The sequence below is a fragment of the Galleria mellonella genome, unplaced genomic scaffold (genome assembly GCF_026898425.1).
Source record: "Galleria mellonella isolate WM207_F2 unplaced genomic scaffold, CSIRO_AGI_GalMel_v1 utg515, whole genome shotgun sequence".
NCBI lineage: Eukaryota > Metazoa > Arthropoda > Insecta > Lepidoptera > Pyralidae > Galleria > Galleria mellonella.
In genome coordinates, this window is record NW_026442107.1 from 1509003 (window position 1) to 1527645 (window position 18643).

Below are 18643 nucleotides of genomic sequence, written 5' to 3' on the forward strand. Positions count from 1 at the left end.
TTAATAAAGGACGCTTTCTATAATATTAACTTGTAAATTACTTAACCTTTCTTTGCATGCTTTTTTTATTGGTGAAATAAATCGAGGTAATAATTCATATTTAAAATTAAAGATTTAAAATCCAGACACGATCAACTTAAAGTGAAATTGTTCTTAATTTTTGTTGTTATTTGTGTTTGATGTTATGATGGAAATTTCCACCACTATGCAAAGAAGGGTTAACAAATTACAAATAAAATTAATTGAATTTGAAAATAGAAAATATGCTGAAAACTATAATCACTAATGGGAAACGTACCAAATGACACGCTCGTATTAAAATTAAATTAAAACTACTTCAATTATTACTACTAATTGAAGAATTACTACTTCATTAAAACTACTTCAATACTATAACTATTTCAATTATTTTCTAATTATATTACACGTTTTGCCCTTATCAGGAATTGTTTCTGTTTTCTACTGCTTTGATAAATTACTCCTTGAGGCCTAAAGTCTGGTTTGAGGACTGAAACCTGTATGGGCTGTATGTATGGAGGATGTAATAAAAGCGGTTTCACGATTATTTCAATTCTAATATCGTAGATGTTTCTATTTATTACCACTAAATTTATCTAAAGAAAGAGCAAGTGCACCAAGTCCATTATGGCCCATCTTTTGTCTCAGAGTCCATTAGACATTTAAATACGACAAAGATACACTTTCTACTGGCGCACGAAAGTGACGTTAGAAAGATTCGCACGCGACGCTTTTTATCGACACTTACTTATTTCTTTTGTTTAATAAAATGTAAGCTGGTAATTTTTATTAATTTTATAATTTAGATTAGATTAGGTTTTACTCGTGACATGATGCCGTGACCGGTAATGTTCATTGACCGGGTTAAAATGTAGCTTGTGTCCATACCATATATTAAAATATATATACATATATTAAAATTCATAAAGCTTGGCGCTTAGAGGTGCAAAAATAGAAATAAACAAATATAATATAATATTATTGAGGACCAGTGGACTGTGGACGAATTTCTTGTGAATTTAATTTCACGTATTATACTTATTTTTCTGTTTAATCCCAGTGGCATTTTAGCCTCTAAGGCTGCTTTACTAACGAGGCTATTTCATTTTATGAAATATAGGTATTTCATAATTTTGTCTCATTTTATTTCGAGTCTTTTTTTTTATATCAAATACGTACACACTTATTGTTATTATGAAACTTAAAAATAATTAATGTCTCTCTGTTGAGCCAGTAATAATATATTTAAAATGACTACTGATGACTTATTTAGTCAATATAATCATTTATCCAAATATTAGTAAAATAACGAAGTACTGGAATTGTTAACCTACAATTTTGGAATTAGTTGTTAACTAATTTCGAATACTATTAGACAAGTATTATTAAGCACATTAAGTACTTAATGTGTAATTTTCCAGTATACACAGAGGTAGCCTAAAACTTGTTTATATAATTATCATACACATTTATTTAATAAATTTAATGGCCTAGCTAATTACTATATCAAATATCAATCTATAACGAATCTCTTTTCAGAATCAGCAACTAATATTCTTGCTGTGCACGTAAAATCATAACAGGATACGAAGTATACCATTTGCTTTAGCTCGTGAATGAAGAGTGCAGGTATATACAGTGGAAGGTTTGTGCGAATGAGATGCTGCTAAAACGTAACCTTTCGCTGAGCCGCTGAGCAGCTAAGAGTGGATGACAAAAAGTGTTAAAGTCAGTGCGCCATTGAGTGCGGTGCGGGCGTCATTCAGGCCTAAAATAAGTTAGAAAAGTCACACAATAGTGACATTTAAGTGACTGATAAGTAGATATAGTGTTTTCACACCGCGCAAGATGGCGTTTAGGTGCGTAGGAGTCGTTCTTCTATGTTTAGTAGGTGAGTTCAATTTTTATACGATTATTTTATATTGTTGTATTACCTTATCCATTTAATACATAAAGTATCTACTTTATGACATAAATTATCATATTAATAAATATGTAGTTTATCAAGTATTGTTAATAAAACAATACAAGTTTAATAACATTGTAGAATGTAATGTTATTTAAAAATATTTTGATTTTTTTTTCTGTTTAAATAATTAAAGAAATTTTGACCTTTAAAGATATGGATGGATTGAGTTTTCAAAAATTAAATACGTATATAAAATAAACAATTGATTTTTGTACCCAAATGTAGGTCAAAAACTTAAATTTATGTAATATTAGTAATTTATATGTATAAATGTTATAATATTACAAAACATTAATTATATAATAATATTATATGTTGGTCACTATAATTATTACCAAATTGATAAGCAAATTAAGGAAAGCATAAATTAATTTGTAATGTAATATTTTCATAGTAAATTTGAGTAATATGTTATTATTTATTTATTAATATAAATAAATATTAACTTATTTATTATTATAATTTAATATTTATATGTATATTAGATCGTGTCGTTCTACGGATTGTTTAATCTAATAATGTAAAAGTAGGTAAAATTTATTTGTGATATTGTATACAAATTGTATGCTGGGTACTTAAAAAAGTGTCAGTTATTCTAATATTGTAGAGATACGCCTATTATTTTCCCATTAAAGAACTTTTTCAGATTCTCAATTTAATTCTTTTAATTAAACTATAAATAAAACAAATATACACTATTTCAGACTAGTGATTACACGAAATAACTGTAAGTAGGTACATACCTACTGATTTTTATACAAGTACACACAATTTCTTAAGTAATTAATCAGGTATTCGTTGTTGTAACCGTTCTGTAATTTTGAACTAAAATGAATAATGTTTTTTTTTTTATGTAACTTGGAAAGTTATCTGTCGCTTATAAAAAGGTACCATGCTCATTATAGAATTTATTATGATTATCCATTGTGTTCATAAGTTCCTATTGTTGGGAACTAATGTATTATTGCTTTCACGAAAAATTAGTTCTTAAAATGAACGAGTCATTCAACTTTGAACGAGATTATCGTTCAAAGTTGAATGAACTATTTAACCCCCATACGAAAAGTATGCAGAGGAGAGGCAAAGGAAATTGAAGAAAATTGAAGATTAGAACCTATTGGTGATAATTTTTTTACCTACTCGTACTTTTAATACAAAGAAGCATTAATCTTTATTCATAATTACTATGAATAAATATTCAACTGTAAGAATACAAGTCTCAGAATATAAATCTAACGCTTTTATTGTTTAAGATGTTGACATAATATTCCACCACTGTCAATCTATATTTTATTTTGTAACTGTACGGAGATTGTGTAATTATCAAGGTAAAATAATACATAAAAAAATTCAAATTAGAAAGGTCAGTTGGCAACAACACGAAAGTCATGATAGTAATATATTTTTATGCCTTTATTGTATCAAATTGAATCGAGGGTCTTATTTTAAAACATAGAACAGACATATAGTTACTAAAATTATGATTTATCTATGTACTACATATTATATTATAATTATTTTCCTTAATGTTCTTCGGACTTCCTTAATTATACAATATTATCATACCCCTTTGTACAACAATTATTTCGTTACCCTAAGGTAGTCTTAAAAAAATTGCTCTTAGCAATAAGACCCTTACTGACCTTTCACAATTGTATCGTTACATTTATACTAATAAAAAAAAAAAAAATATTTATTCATTAATAGTACTATACTACTACAGCTTTATCTTGTACAAAATTGAAAAAAATAATGCGAAAAAAAGAGAAATACAAAAGTGAGTTTATTTATCAATTTAGTCTTAAGGAATAACAACGCATGACAGACACCATTGCATATTTTATAAGTTCATATCTAAAAGCGACGATTATAAATTTTCATTAGGTAAGTTCTTAGTAAACCATTTTAAGTTGTATAAAAAATATAATTGCTATGTTTTATATAAATATATTTGCTATGACCAAACTACAGCATTAAATTTCCAAAGAAAAAAATGGTGTAAAGACAAATGGCACTAGAAATTGGGCATACAATATATAATATTTTTATCTCCCTTTGTCATCAATCTTCAGACATTAAATATGTTATGTCTATATAAGTATAAATGATTCAAGAATAAGTTAGGTAAAGAAGATACGGTACATTACATAATTGAAAAAACACTAAGGCAATTTAATTCATTTAACTAGATTTTAGACTGGTAAAAGTTTTGTCTAAAATTGACCTATTTAATAAGCTACTTCGAGCGTACCGACGGTAAATGCGACGCGTGATTAGGTAACTGTGAAATCAGCGCTAGTTGTTGCTACACCCTTATTGTACGATAGATATTTGCAAATATATATATATATGCATCAAAATATAGATTATTATTAAGTATGCTTACGACTTTAATTTCAAATGAAGAAGCCAGAGTAATATTGTCAAAAAATTTTTATGGAACTTTAATTGGTAAACGAGCTGAGGGTCCACCTGATGGAAAGTGTTAACCGTTGCCGATATACATGAACAGTACCATGAACATAACAGAGTATACTGTGTCGTCTATGATATCCTTCATGACTTGACATTCCTGAGGATTAAGGTGTTATGCCTCTGTACCCTGTAATTTCGTTGCCGTTCTAACTGAAATACAGTCATACGAACACAACTACTTCACGGTAGAAACAGGTCCCCAAGCAGACGACTTTAAAATGATGTATCCATCTGATGTTGTTAAATCATCATCATCATCATCATTATATCAGCCGTCAATTGTCCACTGCTGAACATAGGTCTTTCCCATAATGACGGGCCGTGCCAGTAGTTGCTACGCTAGACAGTTGGTAATCACAGTTAGGCTTTATTTTGAGGGACGTTACTGCCTATTCCTCGACTATAAAGTTCTCTTACTCGCCTCTTACGACACCCACTGGAAATGAAGGTGTGGTCCATTCTATGCCGGGACCGCACGGTCATAATTAATACTTCATACTTATATATTTGTCTCCTTTAATTTTTCTATATTTATACTATAGCCAAAGAAATATATAATAAAACAATTAACAAAATATTTGTAAATACACAAAATAAAAATAGAACACTTAAGTAACTTTTGTACTAATTTATGAGTTGAAATTCGAGACTAGCAACACACTCGTGCAGTGTAAATAGCAACAAAACAAACGATGCCTACAAAACTGAAGTCACTATTTATTTAACAGCATAATAATATCAACAAAAGAAGCACGTAAAATATATATATGTATTGTGGTTCAGAACCGTTGTACGGACAATACCCTGCAACCGAAGTTCGAAATTTAAATAACCCATAAATACTGTTTGGTCACTACGAAACGTTAACAGAATTCTGAGCAGGCAGAAACTTTCGCATAATGTTGAAATAAGTTCGCAATTTGTTATGCTGAAAAAATATTTAATAGTAATGTTGAAAAAATATTAATTATTATTTATATATTATTTACAATTTACGATGATTATATAATAAAGTATTTATTTTAACTATCTGTAAATGATGATCATTGTGCAGTAATAAATATTTTAGGTTTTTTAAGTATTTATATTTTCACCCTGAGTGTCCAGGCAGAATAAACTTGTTGTGTGTGGTGATAAACATGATGATAGAGAGATAGATACTCTTTATTGTTTCCTCTAAAAAATTACAGTAAACTTATTATAGATATAAACAATTACAAGAAATGATCACAGTGAGAAAACAGTGGACGGCGTCAACAAACATCAATGATGATAATGAGAACGTAATATCATGTGTGTTATTAGAATATATTGGTTGACCGGAATAAAACGAAGCCTAAATCCTTTTCCATTCTATAACTACATGGTGTTAATTCAGCCCCCAAGAGGGGATAAACAATCTCATTTCATATTTATAATATAAGTCAGGATCTAATGAATATAACCTATTATTATTATTTATTACCCATTACAAATTTAGAATTGAAACTAATTGGACGATCTAAAAATATACCTGTAGCATTTTGTAATTAATTTAATTTTAACTCTAACCTTCGAGTTTTACGATTTCTAATTAACAAAATACGGATTTGTATATATATTTTTTTACATTCTACTAATATTATACATTCATATATAATATTATATATCCATACGTGATGGATTTTAAATATAGTAAAGATGTTCGAATATTTAGTTATTACTTAATTCTATGAGTAATAAATAGTAATATATATGTATATATATATATATTTCCAATCACTGTACGCTTTACATACAGGGAATCCCAAACAAGTATACTCAAATTTAAAATACTTTTTCTTATATCTTTGATTAATTTTATAGCAATTATTAACTTTGAATTAAATATTTGTCATATAAAGTCAAAATAAATTAAAAACACCATGTTACAACATTTTTATTTTAATTGATATTGATTGCAGGAATGACGTATGAAAACAACTAAATATCTAGCTGTGTTGTTTTTGTGTACATATTATTATTTTATTATTTTATAGTATTTGCAATAAATTGTTACACTTCTTTTTCATTCTTATTTTTATATTTACATGGCACAAGTAATAGTCGTATAAAAACCGATAACATTTTTGTATTATTAAATACTTAGTAAATGTTATTTTTTCCATTCTTACTCAACTTATGTAAGTTTTAAACTTTTTTGAGAAATTGTAAGATTTAGAGCAGAATTATATATCTTTGATAAAATATTCAGAAATTCATCATATATAGGGTTATTTTTTTTTCTAATAAATGTAGCTAAAGTCACGGAAGCTGTTTGTCTTTAAATAAAGAAAAAAAAACACATCAGCTTTTAGGGACCAACTATTTAGGAAATGGTGAAGTTGGCTAGGTGTGCTCTACATTCTTAAACTAAGTGCAGGAAGTCTATATGTACTGTGTAACCTACGTAGCTCAATGCGAACAAGTTGATAGCGGAACATGCGACCTACAACAACTGTTTACATTCAATTATTACAAAACGTAATTAAAAAAATATCTAAGGTCAAACGACTGAACAATAACATAAAATAAACTAAACGTGTTATATGGTATTTACATTAATATTTAGAAAAGTTCTCATGTGGGTATTTCACGATAATAGAAATGATTATAACTATCAATTCACGTTTTTGATTATCGTAGACTTTATAATGTCTGTGAAGATATATACCTAACTATGAATGTATCATGGAGCAATTCTAGTTAATAGATACATAGATAAAAAATTATATCAATAACTTCAGAAGTGATATAAAATTACAGACTATAGATCAATAAAATTCCTAAATTTGTCATTTCTATTTATGTTAAAATAATTTGCAATAGCTATGTTTTTTTTAGAATATAAAAAAAAAATAAAGGAAAAAAATACTGGCACTTAATCAGGTATGCTATTAAAAATATTAGCAAAATACTGGCCATCAAGGAAATATTTTATTATTTTCTATATTTTTATTATAATACGTTCTGAAAAAGGGCGCGAAATTTTTTAAATTATTTTATAAAAAAAAATCCGTGAAGTTAAATTATTAAAGAGCACGTATTCGTGAGTAAAGCATTACTGTTCAGTATTAAAAAGTATTTTCTGGATAATTTTGTTATTGAATTTACAACATACTTTTACATTAATAAATGAACATTTAAACACAAGATTAAACAATTGAAATGTCTGAATATAAATATAATTATCATCACCTCAGCCATTAACTGTCCACTGCTGAACATAGGCTTTCCCATAGTCTGCCAAAAGAAACAGTTCTGAGCCACCTGTAACTACTGACTCCCTGCAAAGCATTTGAGGTCGTCGCTCCATCTAGTGGAGGGTTGTTTTACACTATGCTTGCTCGTATGGTATAAAATGTTACTCGATAAATTAATGAACTCAACAAATTATTATTACATTTTGTTTTCAGTATTAGCATCATCAGCAGTACCAAAGAATGCGCGGAAAAAGCCGGCTAACCCTCCAGCGCGCGCTGCAGCCGATGCCGAACGGGATGCAGAAATCACAAACTCCTGTCCTGATGACGGGTTTTTCGCAGACGCTGAACAGTGTGACAAATATTACGAATGCAGGTGAGACTTATTATACTTTTGGAGATATTATTTATTTGTATATTATTCTTCGAAAAACATATAATAATAAAACAAAATAAATAATCAAATAACAGCGCATTCTGCTCTTAAACGAGTTTATACTATGGTATTAGAAACTGTAAGAAACACTTTTTTCGTTTTATAAATATATACATAATAAAATATAAACAAAAAACAAATATATACATGAGAAACTATAGAAAGAATACAAATAGAAATACTCTTAATTATAAAAATGTTTATATTGCAAAAGTTTATTTCCAAAATTAGCCTGGACGAAAAGCATGACGAATCTGGAAAGCAATTTTATCAAATATTTGGACATGACAACTTGATAGCTTTCATTTATTATTTTATATGTCGTAGTAGAAGTATATAAAATACTACAGTCATTAAATAAATGTACGAGTAAACAGAAAAAACTAAAAGAAATAAAACGACGAAATTGAGTGTCTCTGAGGATGCATTGGTATAAGTGCAAACTCAAACATGTTGTATTTTTCTTTCATATTAAACGTCAACATTTAATTATCGTTTTCCTCTTTGGTTTAATGCCCTTTGCTTTTCGAAATACGAATTTTGCAAAATATTTTTTTCAATTCGACTAAAGTCGTGCTTCATATAAAAAAAAAAAGTAGTATTTATAGTGACTTATAAGTATATTTAGCATAGAATCAACTACAGATATTATAGATTTATTAATTTTATTATGGAACAAACTAAAAGTATTTATTTTTCTATACTGTAAAGCTAAGTTTTAAAAGGGGAAAATGCTATAAAAAATATTAAATATAAACATTATGGTAGTGAATGGCACGATATATTATTGATGACATTACTATCACAAGGTAATAGAACAGTAAAATATTTGAAACTGTACGGAGAGTATTTTATATACATACTCATATATTTAATTTTTCGTAGCGAAATCGTGAACGTTTTTTTATTATTATGTTACGATAAAATCATGCTATAATCAATAAAAATATTATTATTTTATTACAAAATGCTATACCATTCCATTCTTCATACTAACAAAAATCCCTCCCCCCTCTCCGTCCTCTCTTATATTTCTCGTACATACACCCCATAGCCACAATGATTTTTTTCAATCACCTTCTTATTGAAGTATTACGTGACTTAACTGGCGATAACATCTTAGTTATCGGAGGCACCACATTTACACTGGCCAGCTTTCGCCGGTAACCCGTATGATGGTGTTATGTCGCTTTCTTCTACAATTTATTACACTTGACAATTACCAATGGTGAATAAACTTGTGTGTATTACAGAAACGGTGAAATAATAGAAAAGCTCTGCCCAGACGGTATGGTGTTCAACGACTACAGTCCTGATGAGGAGAAGTGCGATTTGCCTTTCAACCTTGATTGTTCACAGCGGCCCAAGCTACGTAAGTGTCTATACCTACCATAGGCATACCAATCCGGAGGAAAGGGACTATTAGTGAATAAGTCTAGAAGCTCTATTGTTAACAATATACTCTATAAAGTCGACTTATATATGGTTCTCTCTGGAAACTATCGTAATTGTAATGGAATTTATCACTACGAGCTAAGCGACTTTTCTTTTCTTTTTCATCTATCTTCTTTCAGTGGTGCCCTATTAGCGTATACCGACAGCGCTTTCCTTCTTTGTCATAAAAGAAAACCATAGTAATCCACAAACATTCCATTCCTGACCACGGGTATGTCTTCAACCGAGGAGGATATTTATCTATAATTACCACGTGGCCTTGGCATAGGACTTTTTTATTTTTTTCTTCTCCTACACTGATATATTGTATTTAGTTTCGGTAGTGGCCTCTTAGTTGTTTGGTGATGCGTATTTGTATTCTAACTGCATCATCACACGGGGAACGTAGTTATATGTAGTATAATATATAGAATAAGTACCTATAGTTTCTAACACTTGACCGTTTACCTTGATACGAAGCAGTGTTGTTTCATTGCATACATAATCATGACCATTATGAATATCGGTCAAGTTACGTCCGAAATCTATAGTTAAAACTATATATAACCTACTAATAAATTTGTAAGTTACGAATACATATGGGTATTATTTAAATTTAACCGACTTTAACAAAAGGTTTGTTACCTCAGAAATCCGTCATTTGTAAACCAACTCAGAAAATTCTTATTTTGTCAGAAAGAAAAATATATTTTATCAAAATGGTAGTCTAATTTTTAAATCATATATATCTGAGGGCCTACCATGAAATGTTTTCCAAAATTTTGGATCCAAACGAAACAGAAATTTGATGTTAAAACTACATAATACATGCCGTTTGGAAATATTAAAAATGTTAAAATATTGTTCCTTTGGACTTTTATGATAGGATGTATGACGAACGAAATGTTAAACTCCATTTATTGGTCCGATTTTGGTATAAACAAAAACACGAAATTGAGTCCGAAATTTCGGAATTTCATTGGTAGACCCGCTGGATTCTGTCATGATTGAAGTTCGTATTTCGTATTTTTTGTGAAACAAAATCTTAAATTAATGGACTTAATAAAGCATATACATTACTATTATTAACGCGTATCTACATTACTATAGACTGTCTATTCATTAATTACTTAATTACAGTACGTAATTATCATCAAAATCAATTCAGAATTAATGAGAATTGATAAGTTAAAAAAATTTAAATATACGAATTGAGACTGCTAATATTGAAGTTGTTTTGTAACTATATTTTATTGCGTATGAGATCCGCTTGTTAAAAATAGGTATATACTTGTAGATACTAATATAAAACATTCATCAGATTTGATTTGTAAATTGTATCTTGCTTGAGATAAAAACTCATTACTTTATTAAAGGATATCAGACATATAAAAACGATAGTTTTATAGATATACAAACCAGTATCGATGTAATCTCATCACCAGTATCTTATTTTATTTGCATCTAAGTAGTTTTTATCTACATTAGTTAGATTTTTTTTTTATTACATTTACCCTTGGGTGAATTGCTTCATTATTATTTTTAAAAGATGGCTAAAGTGCTTGCTTTTTCTATTCGAATTTCGTCTTTGAGTATTTTATTCATTCTGCAGTGCAATACTTTGCATACTATTTTACAATATCGTATTGCGTAGTTAAAAATTAGTAATCTCGAAATATGTCACAGTGTACAATATTCGTTAAGTATATAACAACTCGTGAATTTACCCTTTTTAAATACATTTTACTATTTTTCACTTTTGTCTCGGAAACACCTGCAAGAGTGATGAATGAAATTACAGAATTTTAAATTTCTGACTGCAGTTAAGATGTGATACGTTGACAATCAATGAAACATTTATGGCAGTAAATCTTATTAAAGGTCATGTACATGATACATACCGGAACAAGATAGGTACGTGTCAATGTGAAGTATAGCGCCCCATCGCTACGAACTGTATACCGACCAGCATCACTCGAAACAACTTTCCAATCTCAAGGGAAGCGCGGCCTTGAATCGCCGAGAGCGACTTATTGTGCATAGCTGCATAGGTCTCGTGAACGGGAAATTATAGGTATTTGTCATTTAAATGAAATTAATACCAATTGGAACTCGGTCTGACATTTAGTTCTCGTGTCTAAATATTTATTACCTCATTTTCTTGCCGATCAGAATAAACCTGAATGTATGTATTGGGTTTTATTATTTGGTTTAAGTAGTTAATGTTTTAGAATTAATGGCCACAACATCTATTTTTTTATATAGTTTTAAGGCATTCCGTTCTCGCTACTGGATACGTGTGATGGGATGCCGGTAGTAGTGGGTACATGGTGTATTAAATAGTCATTTAATGGTGATATTTGAGGAGCATGAAGAAGGTGGGTGGACGGCCGGAGACTGCAACAAATGAATAAGTAGTCAACCTCCGTACGTGCTACACCCGCCAATATTAATATTTTACTCACTGTGCGGTCATGTAAATAATTTAGATTGAAAGATTTAAAAAATATTTAATTGTCATCGTCCCATTCAATTTAGGGAAATTTATCCAATTGCGTCCAAAAAAATGACATGAAATATTAATAATGTTGCAAGAACAGGTTTGTTACTTCTATTTATAAATATTTTTATGTCCATTTCTACAGAGACACCGATCCCTGCGCTACATTGTCCGCGCCAAAATGGTTACTTCTCACACGAGGACCCGAAGGAATGCGGCAAATTCTACTACTGTGTGGATGGCAAGTTCAATATGATCACGTGCCCTGATGGACTAGTGTACAATGATAAAACTGGTATCTGCACGTGGCCTGATGAAGCTAAGAAGAAGGGGTGTGGAGCCGCTGGTGGGTATTGTTTAATATAGTATGTAATATTTACTACATTACTCCTCGTAAGTTCTGTATGCTGTTTGGTTCCGACATAAAATGGGCTAACCGTTCCTTTCCCGTATGTGTCGAAAGAGGCGACTAAGGGAACTTAATGGTCGAGGGATGGGTAGCAGTATTCCTCTTAAAACAACATCAAAATCTAACTGCGGTTGTCAACCCGTTTGCCAAGTGGTAGCTACTGGCAAAACCCCTCAATAGTGGCCTATGTTAAGCAGTGGAGAGTAACTGCTGATATCATCATCATTTTCAAGTTCTCTATACGTCTACTATATGATATGATACAAATGCATCCTTCACCATCATCGCAACTGTTAATTGTTCTCTGCTAAATATAGACTTCCACCATAGACTGCATGAGTGTGTGTGGGCTATTTAAATATCAGGTTCTTGTTTTAAAATTTTGCTTATTATTATATGGTACTCATTATTATTTATTTATATTTCAGAGGTGTTCCAATTCGATTGCCCGCCTGTTAATGAGACTTTTGGACTAACGCACCCTCGTTATGCCGACCCTGAGGACTGCCAGTTCTTCTACGTGTGCATCAATGGCAACACGCCACGACGCTCCGGCTGCAAACTGGGACAGGCCTTTGACGATGTCCAAAAAAGATGCGAGTGGGCACGGAAAGTTCCAGAATGGTGAGTTTTCATAAATTTTATCAAATTATTACTTTACTCGTCCCAAAAGAAAGTCATCAATTCATATTGAAATATTTTTTTACTAAAGAAATTTTTTCTCTAGTTGCATATAATACGATTAAATAATACGATTGATTTTCAATGTGTTTACGAAATAAATAAAATGTATCCTCACTTCTTTTCATTCTTAAGATGTTGTAAGAGACAATTAAGAGACATATTAAGTATTAATTAACTGGTATAAAGTGGGGAATTCTGACTACTTCATACGTTTTCTCTAAGAATATGGAAATTGTATGGTAACTCCTCCTACGCTATCGATCTACGCTGGCGGGGTATCAGAGAATGGTGAGAATAATAATAGATAAGGATAAAGTCAGGTCTGTTGGACCATCGTGATGAATTCACGAGAAATCAACTACGATTGTTGTCAAGCGGTGCCACACGTAAATTGGTGTTGGAGTATTTTGCTAGCAATGGAACTGTTTGACCCTTTTCCTTCACTTAGTAGAAAACCTAACCTAGTAAACAGTAATACGAGTAGTGGAACAATGTTTCCTATATTAGCCTTCTATTTCCTACGTTGGATTAAAAGTAGGTTAATATTTTTTTTTATGGGGAGAAATAAATATAGATTTCTTTATTATAACTACCCTAAAGCTCTGAGGAAATCACTTTCTAATATAATCTGGAAGGAAAATTTTACTTACAAATATAGACTACCGAAATGAGTGAATGAGTACAAATTTTAATAGAACAAAAAATATATATGATGAAGCAAAGAAAGATATTTAGTAAATTTTGCATACTAAAATTCTAATTATTATTACAAAATATTGCCTAAAAATGTTTGTTTTTATCCATGGAAAACGTTTTATTTAGTTCAAGGAGTGGTAACTATAAGACAAATTCGTATCTATCTACATACATACATATATTAAAGATTCATTATCATTATATTAAAAAATATAATTGGTATTTTTTATCCGTTTAAATATAATAAGTATGTACAATATTCTATGATATAAATAGGCCTGCATACAAATCACCTACATATGAATAGATATTGATCAGTCCTTGTGCCATGATTACTAATGAGAGTCAAATGAATGTTTTGAATTTTGATGAATGGCGTGTAACTGTAAATTTTTTGTACTATGTACTAGAGACATCATGCTATGCATATTGGACAGTTTAGTTATGATTTAAATCGATAAAATTTTTATTATCATAACAACCTATTATTATTATTATATATTTATATTATTACTCTACTCTTTGGCATAAGTCTTCAATCATAAGAGTATATACAGTGAGTGTAGAAAGTATTCGTACACCTAGGGTTGTAATAAAAAAAATACGAATTTGATAGACTTTCTTTTATTTATCTAATTTAAATCAATACTATTAAATATTTTAACATTCCCGCACTTTGTTTATGATAATTTTTGTTTTTTAATAAAAAAAATTATACAACATAAAAATATTTTTACGTTAACTAAGCAAATAATGACAAACAAAAAGTATTCGTACTATAAAATTTGTAAGTAAATGAATATTAAAATATTAATACTTTGTTGGACCACCGTTAGCATTGATGATAGCTTGGAGTCTCTCTCTCAACTAGTTTGAAAATATAAGAAGACGGTATCAATGCCCATTCTTCGCGAAGCGCAATTTTTAGTGTTTCTTTACACGAAATTGATTTCGAATTTTATTATCGAGATAATCCACACATGCTCTATAATATTAATATCAGGTTATTGAGGAGGAATCTCTAGGTATTTTGATCCATGCTTTAGTATTCCATGTTTTATGTTTAGGGTCATTATCTTGTAAAAATATCCAATTATTGTTAAAACCCATTTGAGCTGCACTAGAGAGAAGATTCTCTTTTAAAATATTAATATACGTTTTGTGATTTATTGCTCGTAGTATACAAATACTGACCCACCACCGTGCGTTGGACATAAATTTTCTTTCTTATATTCCATATTAGGTTTTCTCCATACCATATGATGTCCATCCGATTTGAAAATATTATATTTCGATTCATCTGTAAATAACAGTTTGCCAAAAATGATTTTTTTCATTAATATGACTAATCTTTTTTTTTCTATTAATATCATTTACCCAATACTTTTTAGTTCTTCCATGATAATCGATACTACGTGCAGTAATACGTTCCGAACGGACTGACAGAAAAGATGAATTTCTTGTAACACTCGAGCGGCACTAATTTTTGGATTTTTTTTTTTACACAATTTAAAATTTTCCGATCCAATCGTGATTTTTGATGGACGCCCCACCTCTGGGTTTGTTTTTTAGTGTTTTTTATATTAGTCTGTACGGTTGAACGTGGTCTATTGACAAATTTTGCAATTTCACATAATGAATTGATTATGCAAATTAATAATTATTTTTCTCTCCTCTTCACTCGTTTCTTTGCTTTACGACCCATTTTTGTAACTAAACACGTCTATACTTGTCACGAGTGCAACTAAAACGTCTAATATCTATACCTACGTATTATATGGCATTGTAGATATATGAAAAATTCGATTGAATAAATGATTTATACAGAATTTCATTTAAAAAAGAATGAATGTACGAATACTTTTTGTTTGTCATTATTTGCATAGTTAACGTAAAAATATTTTTATGTTGTATAATTTTTTTTTTATAAAACAAAAATTATCATAAACAAAGTGCGGGAATGTTAAACTATTTAACAGTATTTTTTTAAAAAAATAGAGGAAAGTCTATCAAATTCGTATTTTTTTTATTATAACCCTAGGTGTACGAATACTTTTTACACTCACTGTACTTACCGGATGACATGGTAGATATAAACTCTTATTTCGAGTTTTTTCTGTCTTACCCAGTACAAGAATGTGTTATGATTTATTCTCGTAGTAGGCTTTTATAATATTCTACTTTAGGTATGACAGGAATTGACGATATATTACTATTCTAGATTAGGGTTTATTCTTGAACTAGCGATCCAACCCGGCTTAGTGCAGTTAGACAGAAAGATAAATTAGTATTTTATGCCAGACAAATTTTCCATTGTCACCATAGCAATAAATTAGCAACTCTGTTGCAGGTAGAACGAAAGGATTGTTAGGAATGTGGACTACCAGTTCCATTGCTAGCAATATACCCTGTTAAGTCCACCTTCACATAGTCCCTCTGGAAACAGTCGTGCTGAATTCTAGGAGAATTCATCATGATTAGCCTATCATTGACCTGCTTTTTTATTCTTACTTATCATCCTTCACTGGTGCTCTGCTAGCATATACCGTTAGCGCAGGCTGGGTTATTTAATTATCATCCATAAAAAAAACCCTGTACTATCGGTATACGCTGGCAGCATATTAGTGAGAGGTGGGAATGACTGTAACGAGAATAGTGTAGGTTAGTTAGCCCATCTCGACTATTTTCCAGACTGTACAAAAGTCGATTGCTTGGGTACCTCTGTACCATTCGTGTTTCTACCGTGAAGCAGTTGTGTTTCGGTTTAAAGAATGGGATATATCGTGAATTTACTTTCTACAGAGAAATCCTTTTCCTGACTCTTGGAATGACAACCTCTATACGGTGGCTCAATCATGCCCATTTTTAAAAACAGTTATACCTATCTGTTATGTCCATGGTACAGTTTTATGTGTGTTATATATATGGTGACGGTATATTTTACCACTTTCGTATATATGTATATGGTATATATATGTATATGTTAGCTTGTTGTGCCATTTAAGTATATGTATGACTAAAAAAAATCGATCTATCTTTTTTAACGCGCCACCTGACAGCTTTAATCCTTTCTACCCAAAGGTTGTCTGGAAGAGATTGTTTAGCAATAAGGCCTTTTGAGACACTATACGTATTGAAAATTGTTTTAACCAATCATGTTATGTTGGTGCAATAAAGTGTTAAATAAATAAAAATAAAATAAACAAACCCTTTATTAATTCCCTATTTATAAATCGCACTTTGCCAACTTTTGAAATATGAATATAATGAGATTGACAGATATTTTATAATCATGTTTGTTTCCAGCGCGGACTGGTACAAAGGTCAACTCACTGATGCCGAACTTGATGCGTTGGAGAACCCGCCCACAGTAAAACCCAAGCCCTCAGGGTCCCAGCCGTCTCGCCGTAAGCCACAGCGTCCTAAAGGCAAATCAGCGCCTATCGAAGTTGATGAAGAGTAGAGCATTTATGTAGTTAGTTAATAAATAAATAAATTTTAAGCTATACTTTATATCTATGTCTTTTATTCAAAAAAAGTCTAATAAATTTTTACGATTGTTCAATTAAGAAACAATCTTTTTTGATAGAGTTTATGCGAAGTTGAAATAGCAATGGTAAATTAAAATACAAAACAGGTTGGTAGTAATAAAGCGACTTTAAATTTATAGTAATAAATATTATTAGTTATTTAAGATACTGAAATAATGTAAAAGAAACTGGATTTGAATACGGAGATTTAACTAATAGCGATTGAGGAAATGATTTTAGATTCTTGGTGTTAATTAAATTATATGGAAAAAGTAGATGGAGGATTTTGTTTTACAGTGGGAGATAGATTTTACGATAAAAATCCCGGTTTCCTACCATAATGCTACCCATATTACAACATGGTCTTGTATTTAATGGGAAACAACGATTACTGAGTTTTGTATTTTCAGTTATCAGGTAAAAAATAATTTAAACACTGAAATCCATTAAAGTTTATTTTATCAATATAATTTAATTTAATACACTTGTGATCCATTGACTATGGATCCTAAAGGCAATTGGATATGAGAAAGACACAAAAAATTCGACTGTAAAATAAGTATTTAGGCAGACTGTATTCACATGTGGAACCTGATTACCGATTCAAGTGAATGGGGGCAAATTATGGACACCATTTTTAGATTTCCGTACAAAAATGGTACAAAGAAACCCTTATGCGACTTCATCCATCCATCCGTTCGTCTAATACAGCGTTAAATCTCAGCATCTAATAATGTAAGTAATTTGAAATTTGGAACAGTTTTACATATCATTGTATCGTATAAAGGTCAGGTTTTATTGAATGTTCCTATAAACCGAGGGCAGTTTCTTATGCGATTGAGCGTAAGGAAGGCAAAAATAATGTGTCGCTTCAGATAAAGGACGTACAAAATTTGACCCATCTAATGAGATTTAATGATATATATATATATATATATATATATATATATATATATATATATATATATATATATATATATATATATATATATATATATATATATATAAATTAAGATGACCCAAATTATCTTATAGCGACCCCATACAGAAAACGCAGTGTAAGACGACCTCTTATTAGTAGCATACATGAAAATCTATCGAGCATAAATATGCAACCAAATATCCACTTTTATATACATAAAAAAATTCGTACCAGAGGGATTTTGTACAAAAGTAGTTTGTTTGGGCATCTCTGTCCTATTGTGTTCTTACGGTGAAGCAGTTGTATTTGCATGGCTGTGTTTCGGTTTGAAGGGTGTGATATGACTGTG

At 30.2% G+C, this 18643-nt stretch overlaps 1 protein-coding gene across 1 annotated transcript; it reads left to right on the forward strand.

The window, feature by feature from the left end:
- Positions 1–1726: 1726 nt before the first annotated feature.
- Positions 1727–17355, forward strand: LOC113522911 (protein obstructor-E-like). Its single transcript, XM_052898675.1, has 6 exons — positions 1727–1909; positions 7897–8059; positions 9373–9491; positions 12199–12399; positions 12891–13086; positions 17149–17355. The coding sequence occupies exons 1-6, from the start codon at positions 1867–1869 to the stop codon at positions 17303–17305; spliced, it is 879 nt and encodes a 292-aa protein (XP_052754635.1). The 5' UTR covers positions 1727–1866; the 3' UTR covers positions 17306–17355.
- The last annotated feature ends 1288 nt before the right edge of the window (positions 17356–18643 follow it).

Bases quoted from the DNA above. Each gene is read 5' to 3' on its own strand.
- LOC113522911 (XM_052898675.1), top strand. From the start codon at position 1,867: ATGGCGTTTAGGTGCGTAGGAGTCGTTCTTCTATGTTTAGTAG. The intron at 1,910-7,896 runs GTGAGTTCAATT...TTTTGTTTTCAG, and splicing joins CGTTCTTCTATGTTTAGTAG to TATTAGCATCATCAGCAGTA. The intron at 12,400-12,890 runs GTGGGTATTGTT...TTTATATTTCAG, and splicing joins GAAGGGGTGTGGAGCCGCTG to AGGTGTTCCAATTCGATTGC.